The following is a 15534-nucleotide window of genomic DNA, read 5'->3' as shown; positions in this document are numbered from 1 at the left end:
GATTGGAATGAAAATGGACCTTTTCCAGTCCTGTGGCCACTAGTGAGTTTTCCAAATTTGCTGGCATATTGAGTGCAGCATTTTCACGGCATCATCTTTCAGGATTTGAAATAGCTCAACTGGAATTCCATCACCTCCACTAGCTTTGTTTGTAGTGATGCCTTCTAAGGCCCACTTGACTTCACATTCCAGGATGTTTGGCTCTAGGTGAGTGATCACACCATCTGTTAAAGAGTGTTCTGCTTGGTTTCAGGTCTTCCTTTCAGGTCTTTAATCCATTTTGGGTTTATTTTTACACATGGAGTGAGAAAACATTCTAATTTCATTCTTTTATACATTCTTTTTCAAACATTCCACAAGTATGTATGTAGCTGTCTAGTTTTCCCAGCACCATTTACTAAAGAGACTGTCTTTTCTCCATTGTATATTCTTGCCTCCTTTGTCATACATTAATGAACCGTAAGTATACAGGTTTATTTCTGGGCTCTCTACTCTGTTTCATTGATCTAAGTGTCTGTTTGTGTGTGTGTGTATGTGTGTGTGTGTGTGTGTGCCAATACCATGCTGTTTGATTACAGTAGCTTTGTAGTACACTCTGAAGTCAAGGAGTGTGACATCTTTAGCTCTGTTCTTTTTTCTTAATACTGCTTTGGCAATACAGAGTCTTTCATGATTCCATATGAATTTTAGGATTATTTGTTCTAGTTCTGTGAAGTGTCTCAGGTATTTTAAAAGGGATTACATTAAATCCATAGATTGCTTTGAGTAGTGTGGACTTTTTAATAATACTAATTCTTCTAACCCAAGAACATGAGATATCATCCCCTTTCTTTATATCATCTTTAATTTCCTTCCTCAGTAACTTAAAGTCTTCAGAGTATTTCTTTGATTAAATTTATTAACAATATTTTAGTCTTTTTGATGTAATTCAAAATAGATTACTTTCTTGCTTTCTCTGATAGTTCATATATTAGTGAATAGAAAATCAACAGATTTCTGAATATTAATAATATATCCTGCAACTTTACTGAAATCACTATTAGTTCTAATAATTTTTTGGCAGAAATTTTAGAGTTTTCTATGTCTGAAGTGAAGTGAAGTCGCTCAGTCATGTCCGACTCTTTGCAACTCCATGGACTTGTAGCCCACCAGGCTCCTCGGTCCATGGGATTTTCCAGGCAAGAACACTGAGGTGGGTTGCCATTTCCTTCTCCAGGGGATCTTCCCACCCAGGGACCGAACCCGGGTCTCCTGCACTGTAGGCAGACGCTTTACTGTCTGAGCCACCAGGGAAGCCCCATTAGGATGGTAATAAAAAGAATGGAAAGGCAGGACAAATATAAATGACGCTAGGAGATAATAACTTAAAAACATTGGTGTCAAGAGGTTTCGAGTTTGAGCTCCTGGTAGGAAAGAAGAAAACAAAGAAAAAAGTTCAAGAGAGTCATCTTGAGATATGTATAGTATCTGCAAACAGTGATTAAGTTTTACTTCTTCTTTCCAATTTGGATACCTTTTATTTCTTTTTTGTGTCTGACTGCTGTGGCTCAGACTTTCAATACTATGTTAACAGATGCGGCTAAAGTGAGCATCTTTGTTTTAGAGGAAAGGCTTTCACCACTGAATATGATATTACCTATGGAATTGTCATATATGAGACCACCCAAATGTTCAACAGAAAGATCAGAGAAACCTACCAAAAAACTATAGGTTGTCCTGATGTTCTGGAAGACTGTGCAGATGCCCAAGTAAACCTAATAAAACCTAATCCTGAGTCTGACAAGACAATACACAAGGCGACTGCTTTACAGTTATATTTTCATTGTTTGGAATTTAAAAACACTGATAAATCTCTGTGTTATTTGAGTGCTTTCAGGGTAATTCATCCTTTATACCCATTAACATCAATGATATCAAGTGCTTCATAAAGACAAAACTTACTTAAGAATTTCCCATCAAAGCACAAAATACAAGACATTCCTACTGGCTATTATCTCAATATTCTAAAGAATTAGACTGTCCTATGTTCATAGATATCTAAAGGCCAAATATTAGGCAAGCAAAGGGAAGTCCCTCCTTTCCTGAAGTTGCTAAACTGTAATAAAGTTGTTCCTAAACCCAAGTAAAAGCCCTCTAGGTACCAAAAACCACCTCAAGGACTTAATAAAGAAGAAAAACCAAAGAACATATAATCAAAACCTAAGACCTGAACAACTTCAAGGGCTACAAAACTAACAGTCTATCACAGATAGAGGTTCTAAATAAGAATTTAAAAACCTGGAATTTTACTTCTAGCTATGGAAACAACTTAATTTTTCTCTTCTCTTGACTTCTTTCAAAGATACATGAAGCCTTAAGGGAAAAATTATACTACTGTAAATTGTGAGGTTTATAATCTATGTAAATATAATATATATGACAATAATAACACAAATGATGGAGGAATAAGTGGAACTAAACAATTCCAATGTTTCTTATATTTCACATGAAGCAATAAAATATTAACTTTGAGTAAATTTTAATTAAAGATGTGTATTATAATCCCTAGAGCAAGGATATATTAAGAAATGGCAAAAAGCCAGCTAAGGGTTCAACAAAATCCCTATCAAAATTCTTAGCAGGCTTATGTTGAAAAAACTAATATGCTGATTTTAAAAACATACGGAAATGCAAAAAATATAGAATGACCAAAACAACACTGATTTCAAAATTTACCACAAGAGTTGGCAATTTCTTAGTTTACCTAAGATAAATAAAAAATATATATCTACAAAACTCTTGCATAAGAATGTTCAAAATAGCTGTATTCATAAATAGCACCAAACAAGAAACAATTCAAACGTCTGTCAACAGGATAATGGATAAACCAATTATAGTATGCAACAGGATACTAGTCAACAATAAAAAAAAACAAAGCATTGATACATACAAAAATATGGATGAATCTCACATATAATATGTTGACCAAAAAAAGCCAAGCACAAAAATGCACATATTATATAATTTTATTTACATGAAGTTTCAGAAGAGGCAAAACTAACCTGAAAAAATCAGAAAAGAGGCTGGCTGTAAGAAGGTGGGATGGAATCTGAGAAGGGGCACTGAGAGAATTTTCTGGAGTGATAAAACTAGATCTTGACAGGAGTATGGGTTACAGTAGTAAATGTATTTCACAAAATTCACTGAATTACAGACACAGCACTTAAACTTTTCACTACATGCAAATTTTACCTCAAAATAAAAAAAAAGAAGAGAGAAATAAAACCAAAAAAAAGATAAACAATAAACAATAAAAATTTAAAAAAGAAGAAAAAAACTATAAGCAAATATTGAACTCTAGTTATAAAGGACTGCCTTTCACAGTGGTATAGCTTAGTGATTCTAAAACCACTTCTGTATATTCTAGGGACAATGAACAATTTGAATATGAACTCTGGACTAGATGATAGTATTGCATCAGGTATCAATGTTAATTTTCCTAATTTTGATAAATGTGCCATGGTTAAATAAGAGATTGCCTGTGTTCTTAGTAAATTACATGTAAATATTCTGTGGTAAGGGAGCACAATGTTTCCAATTTACTCTCAAATGATTCAGAAAAAGAAATAAAATGTATATTTATAAATACTTATAAATATATATATGTACACATGCAGGGCTTCCCTGGTTGCTCAGCTGGTAAAGAATCCGGCTATAATGCGGGAGACCTGGGTTCAATCCCTGGGTTGGGAAGATGCCGTGGAGAAGGGAACGGCTACCCACTTCAGTATTCTTGGCCTGGAGAATTCCATGACTGTGTAGTCCATGAGGTCGCAAAAGGTTGTGACTGAGTAACTTTCACTTTTAAGGGCTTCCCTGATAGCTCAGTTGGTAAGAATCTGCCTGCAATGCAGGAGACCCTGGTTCGATTCCTGGGTCGGGAAGATCCGCTGGAGAAGGGATAGGCTACCCACTATAGTATTCTGGCCTGGAGAATTCCATGGGCATAGTCCATGGGGTCGCAAAGAGTCAGACACGACTAAGCGACTTTCACTTCACACATGCACAGAGAAACAAAGAGAATAGAATAATAAAGCAAATGCAGCAGAATGTTAAAAACTTGCTGAAACTAGATATAAAAGGTACGACTAGATATAAAAGGTATAAAAAGTACAACTCTCAACATTTCTGTTAGAGTTGGATCACCTCAATCCAACTCCCTGGTTTTCCAAATAAAAAATGAAATCCAGAAAAACCAGACCAACAGTCTAGAATCCTGATCTCTTGACTCTCACTTCAATACTCTATAATAGTTTTGAAAAAGAGTATTATTAGCTTTGATACTACCTAACAAAAGCCAGCCAACCTTATTTACTGCATATAGTATTTTACTAGGAAAAAAAAAAAAAAACTGCAATTAGGATACTATTAGAATCAAAATTCTGATACTTAAAAAAACTACACTGCAGGACCTTCCCAGTGGTCTAGTGACTAAGACTCCACACTCCCCACGCAGGGACCCAGGTTTGATCCCTGCTCAGGGTACTAGATCCCACACACTGCAACTAAAAGATCCCATGTGCCACAACTAAGATGCAGGACAGCCAAATAAACAGTATGTGTGGGTGTGCATATACGTATACACAAATAATATATATATAAAATAAATATAGACGTGTGCACATATGTATACACAAATAAATGATACATATAAAATAAATAGAGATGTGTGTGTCTGTGTGCATGTTCAGTTCAGTTCAGTTCACTCGCTCAGTCATGTCCGACTCTTTGCGACCCCATGAATTGAAGCACGCCAGGCCTCCCTGTCCATCACCAACTCCCAGAATTTACCCAAACTCATGTCTATTGAGTTGCTGATGCCATCCAGCCATCTCATCCTCTGTCATCCCCTTCTCCTCCTGCCCCCAATCCCTCCTAGCATCAGAGTCTTTTCCAATGAGTCAACTCTTCACATGAGGTGGCCAAAGTACTGGAGTTTCAGCTTTAGCATCAGTCCTTCCAAAGAACACCCAGGGCTGATCTCCTTTAGAATGGATTGGTTGGATCTCCTTGCAGTCCAAGGCACTCTCAAGAGTCTTCTCCAACACCACAGTTCAAAAGCATCAATTCTTCAGCACTCAGCCTTCTTCACAGTCCCACTCTCACATCCATACATGACCACTGGAAAAACCATAGCCTTGACTAGATGGACCTTTGTTGGCAAAGTGATGTCTCTGCTTTTGAATATGCTATCTAGGTTGGTCATAACTTTCCTTCCAAGGAGTAATGTATGTATACCCAAATAAATATATATATAAAATATAGATGTACATATACATATATACAAAAAATGCATATAAAATGTAAATAGTATAATACATATATGTGTGTACATATATGTATACACAAATAAATAACATATAAAATAAATGTTAATAGTATAATTTAATAATATATACACATATACGTGTGTATACATATATGTATACACAAGAATATATATAAATGTGACCAGTATAAATAATATATACACATATAAATATATATATATGCCGTTCAGTCGCTAAGTCATATCTGACTCTTTGCAGCTCCATGGACTGCAGCACACCAGGTTTCTCTATCCTTCACACACACACACACACACACACACACAAAACACCAATACTACATTGCAATCTATTTGGGATAGGTAGAACATTGATTGGACTACAGAGTATTTTTATACAAAAATTTATCCTCCATTATAATCATCACAATAATAAACCAATCTGAACCAACACTCATAGCCATAAAGTGATATGGCCAGTGAGATAGCACACTACTGTTAAGTCTGGGTTGTAGGCAAGATACACTATCAATTCAGGAGCTCCTTGAAAAGAAAAGAAAGTTGTGCCTCCCCTCCCCACACACAGAGTAGAAGAGAGCAAAGCTTACATATGATGAACTAAGTTGTGTCGCATATTGACACGCTAAGAAAGGAAAGAAGCAGAAGTCTAAAGACATGAAAACCTCAAAATAATCCTTTCTCTAAGGGTACAAGGGCTGAGCTACCATTTCTTTTGATCACAGAGAAAAAAAAGTTAATATATTACTAATGTACTGTAACAAGGCAAAGGTTCACCACGTTATCTTCCTTTACCAGTTAAAGGAAATTCTCTCAGCCAGGATCGTTATATACCCCCTATACTTCAAAAAACTAAGTTAAAGAATAACAAAATGAAAAAATCGTTTATCTTCAGTTTCATGTCCTGTAGGGATAGATACCAGAGAAGGCAATGGCACCCCACTCCAGTACTCTTGCCTGGAAAATCCCATGGATGGAGGAGCCTGGTAGGCTGCAGTCCATGGGGTCACTAAGAGTCAGACACAACTGAGCGACTTCACTTTCACTTTTCACTTTCATGCACTGGAGAAGGAAATGGCAACCCACTCTAGTGTTCTTGCCTGGAGAATCCCAGGGACGCGGGAGACTGGTGGGCTGTCATCTATGGGGTCACAAAGAGTCAGACACAACTGAAGCGACTTAGCAGCAGCAGCAGCAGGGCTAGATATATGGTGATGAAAATATGTTCAGTAATTAAAAAAAAAAATGTTCAGTGAATTACCGGAGATATAAATAAATAGATATTCCACATACATGGGTAGGAAGACAATACCGTCCAGATGTCACTTCTTTCCAATTTGATCTATAGACTCAATGTAATCTGAATTAAAGTCTTAGAAAGTCATTTTGTGGATATCAACAAACAAGTTCTAAAGTTTATGTGAAAAGGGAAAGACCCAGTGGCTAAGACTAAAAGTTAACTAAAAGTTAAAACAATGTTTTAGGAAGGGGAAGAGGAAAGCTGGAGAAATAACCCTATCTAGGTTCGAGAGTTACTATAAAGCTTCAATAATCAAGACAGTGTGCTATTCACAGAGGTACAGAAAAACACATCAGTGGAAGAGAATACATGGACCAGAGACGGACACATACAAATTCACTCAAATGACCTCTAACAAAGGAGCAAAGGCATTACAGTGGAGAAAGGAGTCTTTTGAACAAATGGGGCTGGAACAGAAGGACATCAGTTTCTAGAAGATGACATAGGAGGCAATCTAGATGAACTTAGGTACAGTGATGATTTTTCAGATATGACACAAAGGCATGACTCATCAAAGAAATCACTGATAAACTGGACTTCATTAAAATTAAAAACTTTTGCTCTGGAAAGACAAAGTCAAGAGAATGAGAAAAGAAGTCATAGACTGGGAAAAAATACTTGTACAAGACACACCTGATAGAGAACTGTTATCCAAAACATACAATGAACTCCTAAAACCCAACAATAAGAAAACAAAGGGCTTCCCAAGTGGAGCAGTGGTAAAGAATCCGCCTGCCAATGCAGGAGATGCAAGAGACAAAGGTTCGATCCCTGGGTGGGGAAGATCCCCTAGAGTAGGAAATGGCAACCTGTTCCAGTAATTCTGCCTGGAAAATTCCATGGACAGAGGAGCCTGGTGGGCTGCAGTCCATGGGGCCGCAAAGAGTGGGACATGACTGAGCAACTGAGCACACACACAAGAAAACAAACAATCCGATTTAAAAAGACCAGAAGAGACACCTCCCCAAAGAAGATACACAAATGGCAAATGAGCACACGAAAAGACGATCAACATCGTACGCCATCGGGGTCTACAAATCAAAACCACAGTGAAATACCACTACACGCCTACTAGAACGGCCCAAACCCCAAAGCAGTGCCAACACAAGAAGCTGTAGAGAAGGTAGAGCAACAGGAATTTCAGGCTCACTGCTGGCGCGGATGCATTATGGCAAACACTTTGGAAGACAGTCTGGCACTTTCTTATAAATACAAACATATTCTTATCGTACAATTTGGCAATAAGCTGTTCATACAAAAACCTGCACACAAATGTTTACAGCAGCTTTATCTGAAACGGCCAAAACTTGAAAGCAACCAAGAGGTCTTTCCATAGGAAAATGGATAAACAAACTCCACACAATGGAATGTTATTCAGCAATGAAAGGAAATGAGCTGAGACGTCCCTGGAGGTCCAGTGGTTAAGAGTCCACCTTCTAACACTGGGGACATGGCTTCGACACCAGTCGGGGAACTAGGATCCCACATGTCATGAGCCAACCAAATCCACACGCTGCAACTAGAGAAGCCCCATGAGCTATGACTGGAGAAAGTCTATGTGCTCCCGCCAAAAAACAGAGATGAGCTATCATGCCACCAAAAGACACGGAGGAGCCATAAAAGCACACTGCTAAGGAAGTCAATCCGAAAAGGTATTGGAAGGAATACCTTCCAGTACAGGAATACAGGAATCTGTATAGTCGAAATATATAGTGGACGATATTGAAAAAGGCACACAAAAGAAATTTCAGTGGTTGCTAAGGGTTTGGGGGAAGGGATGCAGGAATGACTGGGTGGAACACAGTGCAACTACTCTGCACAATATTCTGACGGTGAATATGTGTCATTACAGATCTGCCGAAACCTATAGAATTTACAACACAAACAGTGAACTCTTCAGTAATAATAATGTATCAATGTTGGTTCTTTAATTATAACAAAGGTACCATGCTACTGAAAAATGTTAATAATAGGGAAAACTCTGTACTTTCCCTCAATTTTTCTATAAACCTAAAAATGCTCTAAAAAATAAACTCTATTAATTAAAAAAATTTCATCAATGAATTTCTTACCAGGTCTAATGAAGACATTTTCCACAGACAACATTGCTGCTATTGGAAGCAGTAAATCTTCACAGTCGAGAGAAGCAGCCTTTATTACCGCACATGTCAGATGTGGAGGGAGAGGAAATTCTACCATAGACAAACCCAATCTGGTCACATGGCCACTCCTTAATGGAAAGAAAAAGTTCTTAAGTCTTTCTGCCTTCAAAGAGTACAAGTGAAATGTTTATCACTCAGAATAAGTTAGATAACTTTAAATTACCTCTAGAAATTCAATTCAATATAAGGAATATGATACACTGTGGACACTGATAAGAGAAACAACAGTTCAGTTCAGTTCAGTCGCTCAGTCGAGTCCGACTCTGCGACCCCATGAATCGCAGCACGCCAGGCCTCCCTGTCCATCACCAACTCCCAGAGTTCACTCAGACTCACGTCCATCAAGTCAGTGATGCCATCCAGCCATCTCATCCTCTGTCATCCCCTTCTCCATTTGCCCCCAATCCCTCCCAGCATCAGAGTCTTTTCCAATGAGTCAACTCTTTGCATGAGGTGGCCAAAGTACTGGAGTTTCAGCTTTAGCATCATTCCTTCCAAAGAAATCCCAGGGCTGATCCCCTTCAGAATGGACTGGTTGGATCTCCTTGCGGTCCAAGGCACTCTCAAGAGTCTTCTCCAACACCACAGTTCAAAAGCATCAATTCTTCGGTGCTCAGCCTTCTTCACAGTCCAACTCTCACATCCATATATGACCACAGGAAAAACCATAGCCTTGACTAGACAGACTTTTGTTGGCAAAGTAATGTCTCTGCTTTTCAATATGCTATCTAAGTTGGTCATAACTTTCCTTCCAAGGAGTAAGCGTCTTTTAATTTCATGGCTGCAGTCACCATCTGCGGTGATTTTGGAGCCCAAAAAAATAAAGTCTGACACTGTTTCCACTGTTTCCCCATCTATTTCCCATGAAGTGATGGGACCAGATGCCATGATCTTCATTTTCTGAATGTTGAGCTTTAAGCCAACTTTTTCACTCTCCACTTTCACTTTCATCAAGAGGCTTTCTAGTTCTTCTTCACTTTCTGCCATAAGGGTGGTGTCATCTGCATATCTGAGGTTATTGATATTTCTCCCGGCAATCTTGATTCCAGCTTGTGTTTCTTCCAGTCCAGCGTTTCTCATGATGTACTCTGCATAGAAGTTAAATAAGCAGGGTGACAATATACAGCCTTGACGTATTCCTTTTCCTATTTGGAACCAGTCTGTTGTTCCATGTCCAGTTCTAACTGTTGATTCCTGACCTGCATACAGATTTCTCAAGAGGCAGGTCAGGTGGTCTGGTATTCCCATCTCTTTCAGAATTTTCCACAGTTTATTGTGATCCACACAGTCAAAGGCTTCGGCATAGTCAATAAAGCAGAAATAGATGTTTTTCTGGAACTCTCTTGTTTTTTCCATGATCCAGCGGATGCTGGCAATTTGATCTCTGGTTCACACAGTCAAAGGCTTTGGCATAGTCAATAAAGCAGAAATAGATGTTTTTCTGGAACTCTTGCTTTTTCCATGATCCAGCGGATGTTGGCAATTTGATCTCTGGTTCCTCTGCCTTTTCTAAAACCAGCTTGAACCTCAGGAAGTTCACAGTTCACATATTGCTGAAGCCTGGCTTGGAGAGTTTTGAGCATTACTTTACTAGCGTGTGAGATGAGTGCAATTGTGCGGTAGTTTGAGCATTCTTTGGCATTGCCCTTCTTTGGGATTAGAATGAGAACTGACCTTTTCCAGTCCTGTGGCCACTGCTGAGTTTTCCAAATTTGCTGGCGTATTGAGTGCAGCACTCAGGATTTGGAATAGCTCAACTGGAATTCAATCACCTCCACTAGCTTTGTTCGTAGTGATGCTTTCTAAGGCCCACTTGACTTCACTTAGTATCTCTAATTTTCTTGAAGAGATCTCTAGTCTTTCCCATTCTGTTGTTTTCCTCTATTTCTTTGCATTGATCGCTGAGGAAGGCTTTCTTATCTCTTCTTGCTATTCTTTGGAACTCTGCATTCAGATGCTTTTATCTTTCCTCTTCTCCTTTGCTTTTCGCTTGTCTTCTTTTCATAGCTATTTGTAAGGCCTCCCCAGACAGCCATTTTGCTTTTTTGCATTTCTTTTCCATGGGGATGGTCTTGATCCCTATCTCCTGTATAATGTCACAAACCTCATTCCATAGTTCATCAGGCACTCTATCTATCAGATCTAGGCCCTTAAATCTATTTCTCACTTCTACTGTATAATCATAATACATAAAGATGATAAAATTCCTTGCTCTCAATGGCCTATATATCCAACAAACTAAACAATAAGGAAGAATAAAGTAATATAATAACAGACACACAATGCTACAGAAGCATGGAAAATGTCCTTAAGGAAATGAGACAATAATAATTACCAAATCTTTTCCCATCACAGTCATGAGAACAAGGACTCTGGCTCGCTTATTATTTTGATGTGCCCAGCACAATGCCTGGCAATAGAAAGGGTGCTCAGAAATTACAAATTACTTGTTAAATACTACCAATACTAAAAAAAAAAAAAAAAAACAATATTATGGTATAATTTCAGAATTGTGGTGAGGGAAGACTGAGAACAAATTCTAATTTCAGGGAAAACAATCCATTCAATTCAAACAAATCACTTTCTAATGATAAAGGGAAATATTAAGAACCCTTTAAAAAAAAGAGACAGATTAACATCTATTGTAGTTGGTTTTAAGGGTTTTTCTTCTTTACCTGTCAATAGCATCACACTGGTAAAGTTGTTTAAGAGCTTCCAAAATAAGTCTTTCATTAGGTGGATCCAAATAGGGGAACCTGTGTGTTTAAGTGATACATAAAATGAGACTTCATTCCTTGAACATGGCAAGATTTTATACAGATTTGAAAATTTCTTTAAAAGGTTTTCCTTCTGTTTTTTCAAGTCTTTCTTTTCTCTCTCTTTTCTTTTTAGCATTCTATGATGGTCATCAGCATTCCACAAAGGAGGACATTTTCTCTGAATCACACTCTCCTATTTAATTGAAGAAGCCCTTTTCTTTATTCCCCCTTAGCTGCAATACTCTCACGACTCCTCTCTACTTAACAAAGGTTCTTCATAGCCAATATCATCTATTCTGTTCTGCAGTCTGTAATTTTTATTACAATTTAAAAAAACAGTGAAGAATTAACTGAAAGTGGCTAAAAAATTACAAATTATTTAACAGTACCTCAAAACGGTTTTTGATACAATGATAAATATCTTCAATTAACTTTACCAATTTGTTTTATTGTCTGTAGGGATATGTATGGACTTAGTTTCTCTTGAACTGTCTCCAAACAGATTGCAAATACAATGCCAATCTACCCCTAAATATTTCAGAGCATGTCCCCTGAAAGAAAGGACATTCTCTTACATACCACACTATCATTAAGCAACATAAGACAATTAACAGTATTCACAAAGGTCAGTATGACTATTGAGAGATACCTCTAGAGCATGGGATCTATTTCACACTTGAAGATAATTATTTCTTCAAATAAGGAAAAAAGTAATATTCACAAAGGACAGCAGAGAGACATATAACCAAGGTGAATATACACCTGCCCACCGGGACAGTAATTACTTATTATCTGCACTGGATTATTTTTCCACCATTAGTTTTGAGATGATACATTATCCACTCCAATTTCTCACTTTGGAAAAGGTCCAAAAGGGGACAAAAGGTCCAATATCTTACACAAAAAAAGTCCATTCCAGGACTGACAGCTCTATTTCAATATAAACAAACAAAAATTTGGTCAACTGTTCTATAGTCAGCTTTCCTACAACTTGTACCAACAAGTCCTGTTATATGCTAGAACAAGAGTTAGCAAGCACTTTCTAAAGGCCAACTGAGTTACAAGGGAAGCCACTTTTTAAAGGCAAGACAGTAAATATTTTAGGTTTTACAGGCCATATGGTCTCTGTCACAACCACTCAACTCTACTGCTAAAGCAAAAGCAGCCATACATAAATGAAAAGGCATGGTTGTGTTCCAATAAAATTTTATTTACAAAAACTATCAATGAGCCTGGACCAGATTTTGTGACCCCAATCCTAGAGCAATACCAAACTAGTCAGCTTCCTCATCTACACAAGAGCCATTTTAGATTTGTTAAAAGGACAATTATTTCTCCCCTTGATTATATCAAGTACCAATTCTGTCAAACTCTCCTTGTATTATCTGGTTTCTAAGAGACCCACCATACATAATTATCATTTTTTTTTAAGAAACAATCTAGTTTGTCAAACTCCTCATGAAACACAATGACATGCAAAACTGAATTCCAAATGCGGAGTGACCAATACTGAACAGGAATGCTATAATTCCCAATCATCTGGACACTGCAGTCTATTAATAATCATAGTTTATGCAGTAGGATTTTTTAAAATTTTTAAACAGAATAACTGCAAACTCATATTAAGTTTGTGGTCATCAGATAACTTCAGATCTTTTCCACATTGAATTTCTTTAATGTGCAATCAAAACATAGGATTTAAGATATACCCTTTCAGACTTTTACCTTGGTGATTTTTGCCCCAGGTTCTGGCCTATGAGACCATTCTAAATCTTAGTTTTAATCATCTACCTATTAGGTATACAAATTTTTACCAAAAATCTGGAAATCGTTATTTTAATACATTTATTTAATATTTTCATTAAAATTGCTTATCAGGAAAAAGTGAAATTCAGCATATTACCAGTAAAACCCCCATCAAGGCTTGGTGAACAATTAATCAATACTTTCTGGGTCTGGCTATTTGGCAGCTATACCCTAATTCAGCAGTATTGTCATATTCTTATTCACAAAGATGTCAGATGTAACCTTGTTAAATACTGCGGTGAAAACAAGAGACATCAGGTTATCATTCAATCACTTCTTGTGGTGCAGCCATTATGTGAATGGTCCTGTCTTCAAACTGAAAAGGGAATGGTTTGAGGACATATTCTTTGTGATCCATTTTGATTCACATTGATGATTACAAACCAACATTATATTCTCTTAAACCTTTTTCCAATAAACAATGGTAGAATTTGCTAAGAATCAATGTAAAGCTTACTAGGCAGCTATTTCTATAACCTGCTCTTTTCTTAAATAGAGAATTTATTTTTTTTTAGTTGCTCACAATTTTCTGGTAACCTGTTCTGCATAGTTTCTCAGAGATGACCTACAGTACCTCTGACATTATATCAGCAAGTTCTTTTAGTACTGTGGAAATAATGTCTAAAGCCTCAAGACAACCTCATCTGCAGTTGTTAGGGTTTCTCTCAGTATTTTCTAATCCATACTAGTCGTCATCCCTTCTTATCTAGACTTGTTCTCTTTTCAGTTTTAAAATCATTCTTTATTAAAAATGTTTATTTATTTGTTTATGTTGGCTGTCCTGGGTCATCGTTGCTGCACTCGGGCTTTTTTCAGTTGCCGCAAGCAGGGCCTACTCTTTGCTGTCGTGCTTGGGCTTCTCATCGCAGGGGCTTCTCTTGTACAGCACAGGCTCTAGGCGTGCAAGCTTCAGTAGCTGCAGCTCACAGACTCAGCAGCTGAGGCTCATAGGTTCAGTATTTGGGCTCGCAGGTCCTGGAGTGTGCCGGCTTCGTAGTTGGGCAGGTGGGCTCAGCAGTTGTGGCGCACTGGCTTAGTTGCTCCATGACATGTGAGATCTTCCCAGACCAGGGATTGAACCTGTGTCCCCTGCACTGGCAGGCAGATTCTTATCCACTGTGCTACCCACCAGGAAAGTCCCTAAAATCATCCTTGATGGAGGAGAATGGGGAAGCACAGTAACAACAAAAGCTCTATTTTCTTTTGTTACCTATGAATACTATACCATCTACTTCAAATTCTGGTTCTCTGTGGTGGGGAGATAGAACATGGTAAATATAATTAACACTGCTGTATGTTATATATGAAAGAATTCTCATCATAAGGAAAAAAACTTTTTTTCTATTTCTTTAATATTTTATCTGTATGAGATGATGGATATTCATTAAACTTACTGTAGTAATCATTTCACAATGTATATAAGTCATTATGCTGTATACCTTACATTTACACAGTGCTGTATGTCAATTATATCTCAATAAAACTAGAAGTAAAAAGAAAGAGGGGTGGGGAAAGAAGTCTTTTTTTTTTTTTTGGTCTCTAACATTTAAAAAACTTTCAGTACTTTCTAAGTCTTAAAACTTAAGATGGAAAAATAATTCAGTGCAGATGATATTGAGCAATTATTGTTTCTAGTTTTCTAATATATATTTATTCTTGGTTATATGCTGCTCTGTTAGCCTTTATAAATACTTTCAATCTGAGTTCATCTGTTTGGTCAATTAGATTTCTTTAAAATGGCCTTTCTCATATGTATCATATATGAAACAATTTTATATATCTGCTTTCTTCTTTCTAGGATTTTTATTCTCATCTAGAAAATCTCTGCTGTTACAATAACTATCAAAAAAAAAAATCTTAGATGGCTTTCCAAGAGTATATAAAACATATCTGGATGTATCTAGTAACTATTTCCCTTATTATGAATTTAAAGAATGCATGAAAAAAAGAAAAGAATGTATGGTCATCTTCTCCCTAGGTTCCTGACACTTCAACATCCCCAGGCAATTAAAAGCAAAATTAAGACAAAGACAATACTCTTCTTTCACTATTTCTTCTACCATACATTTTATAATGGTAAAATTTCAAGGCCCTACAATATTCTGTCCCATACTAATTATATAGTTCAACATTTAACTAAAATTTAACAGTTGTTCTATTCTTTGCTTCATATCTCAATCTCAT

General features: G+C 37.1%; 1 protein-coding gene across 2 annotated transcripts in view; it reads right to left on the bottom strand.

Moving 5' to 3' along the window:
• Positions 1 to 15534, bottom strand: part of DHX40 (DEAH-box helicase 40) — a 49853-nt gene that overhangs the window by 14390 nt on the left and 19929 nt on the right. For both annotated transcript variants that reach the window (XM_027517986.1, XM_027517988.1), the window contains exons 11-12: positions 11461 to 11541; positions 8696 to 8853 (exon numbers count right to left, since the gene is read on the bottom strand). In XM_027517986.1, coding sequence (XP_027373787.1) covers positions 8696 to 8853; positions 11461 to 11541 — 239 coding nt within the window. The remainder of the gene's footprint in view (positions 1 to 8695; positions 8854 to 11460; positions 11542 to 15534) is intronic.

This window comes from Bos indicus x Bos taurus, chromosome 19 (assembly GCF_003369695.1).
Source record: "Bos indicus x Bos taurus breed Angus x Brahman F1 hybrid chromosome 19, Bos_hybrid_MaternalHap_v2.0, whole genome shotgun sequence".
Taxonomy (NCBI): Eukaryota; Metazoa; Chordata; class Mammalia; order Artiodactyla; family Bovidae; genus Bos; species Bos indicus x Bos taurus.
Note: the sequence above shows the minus strand (reverse complement) of the source record. Positions and strands in the feature narration are given on the sequence as shown.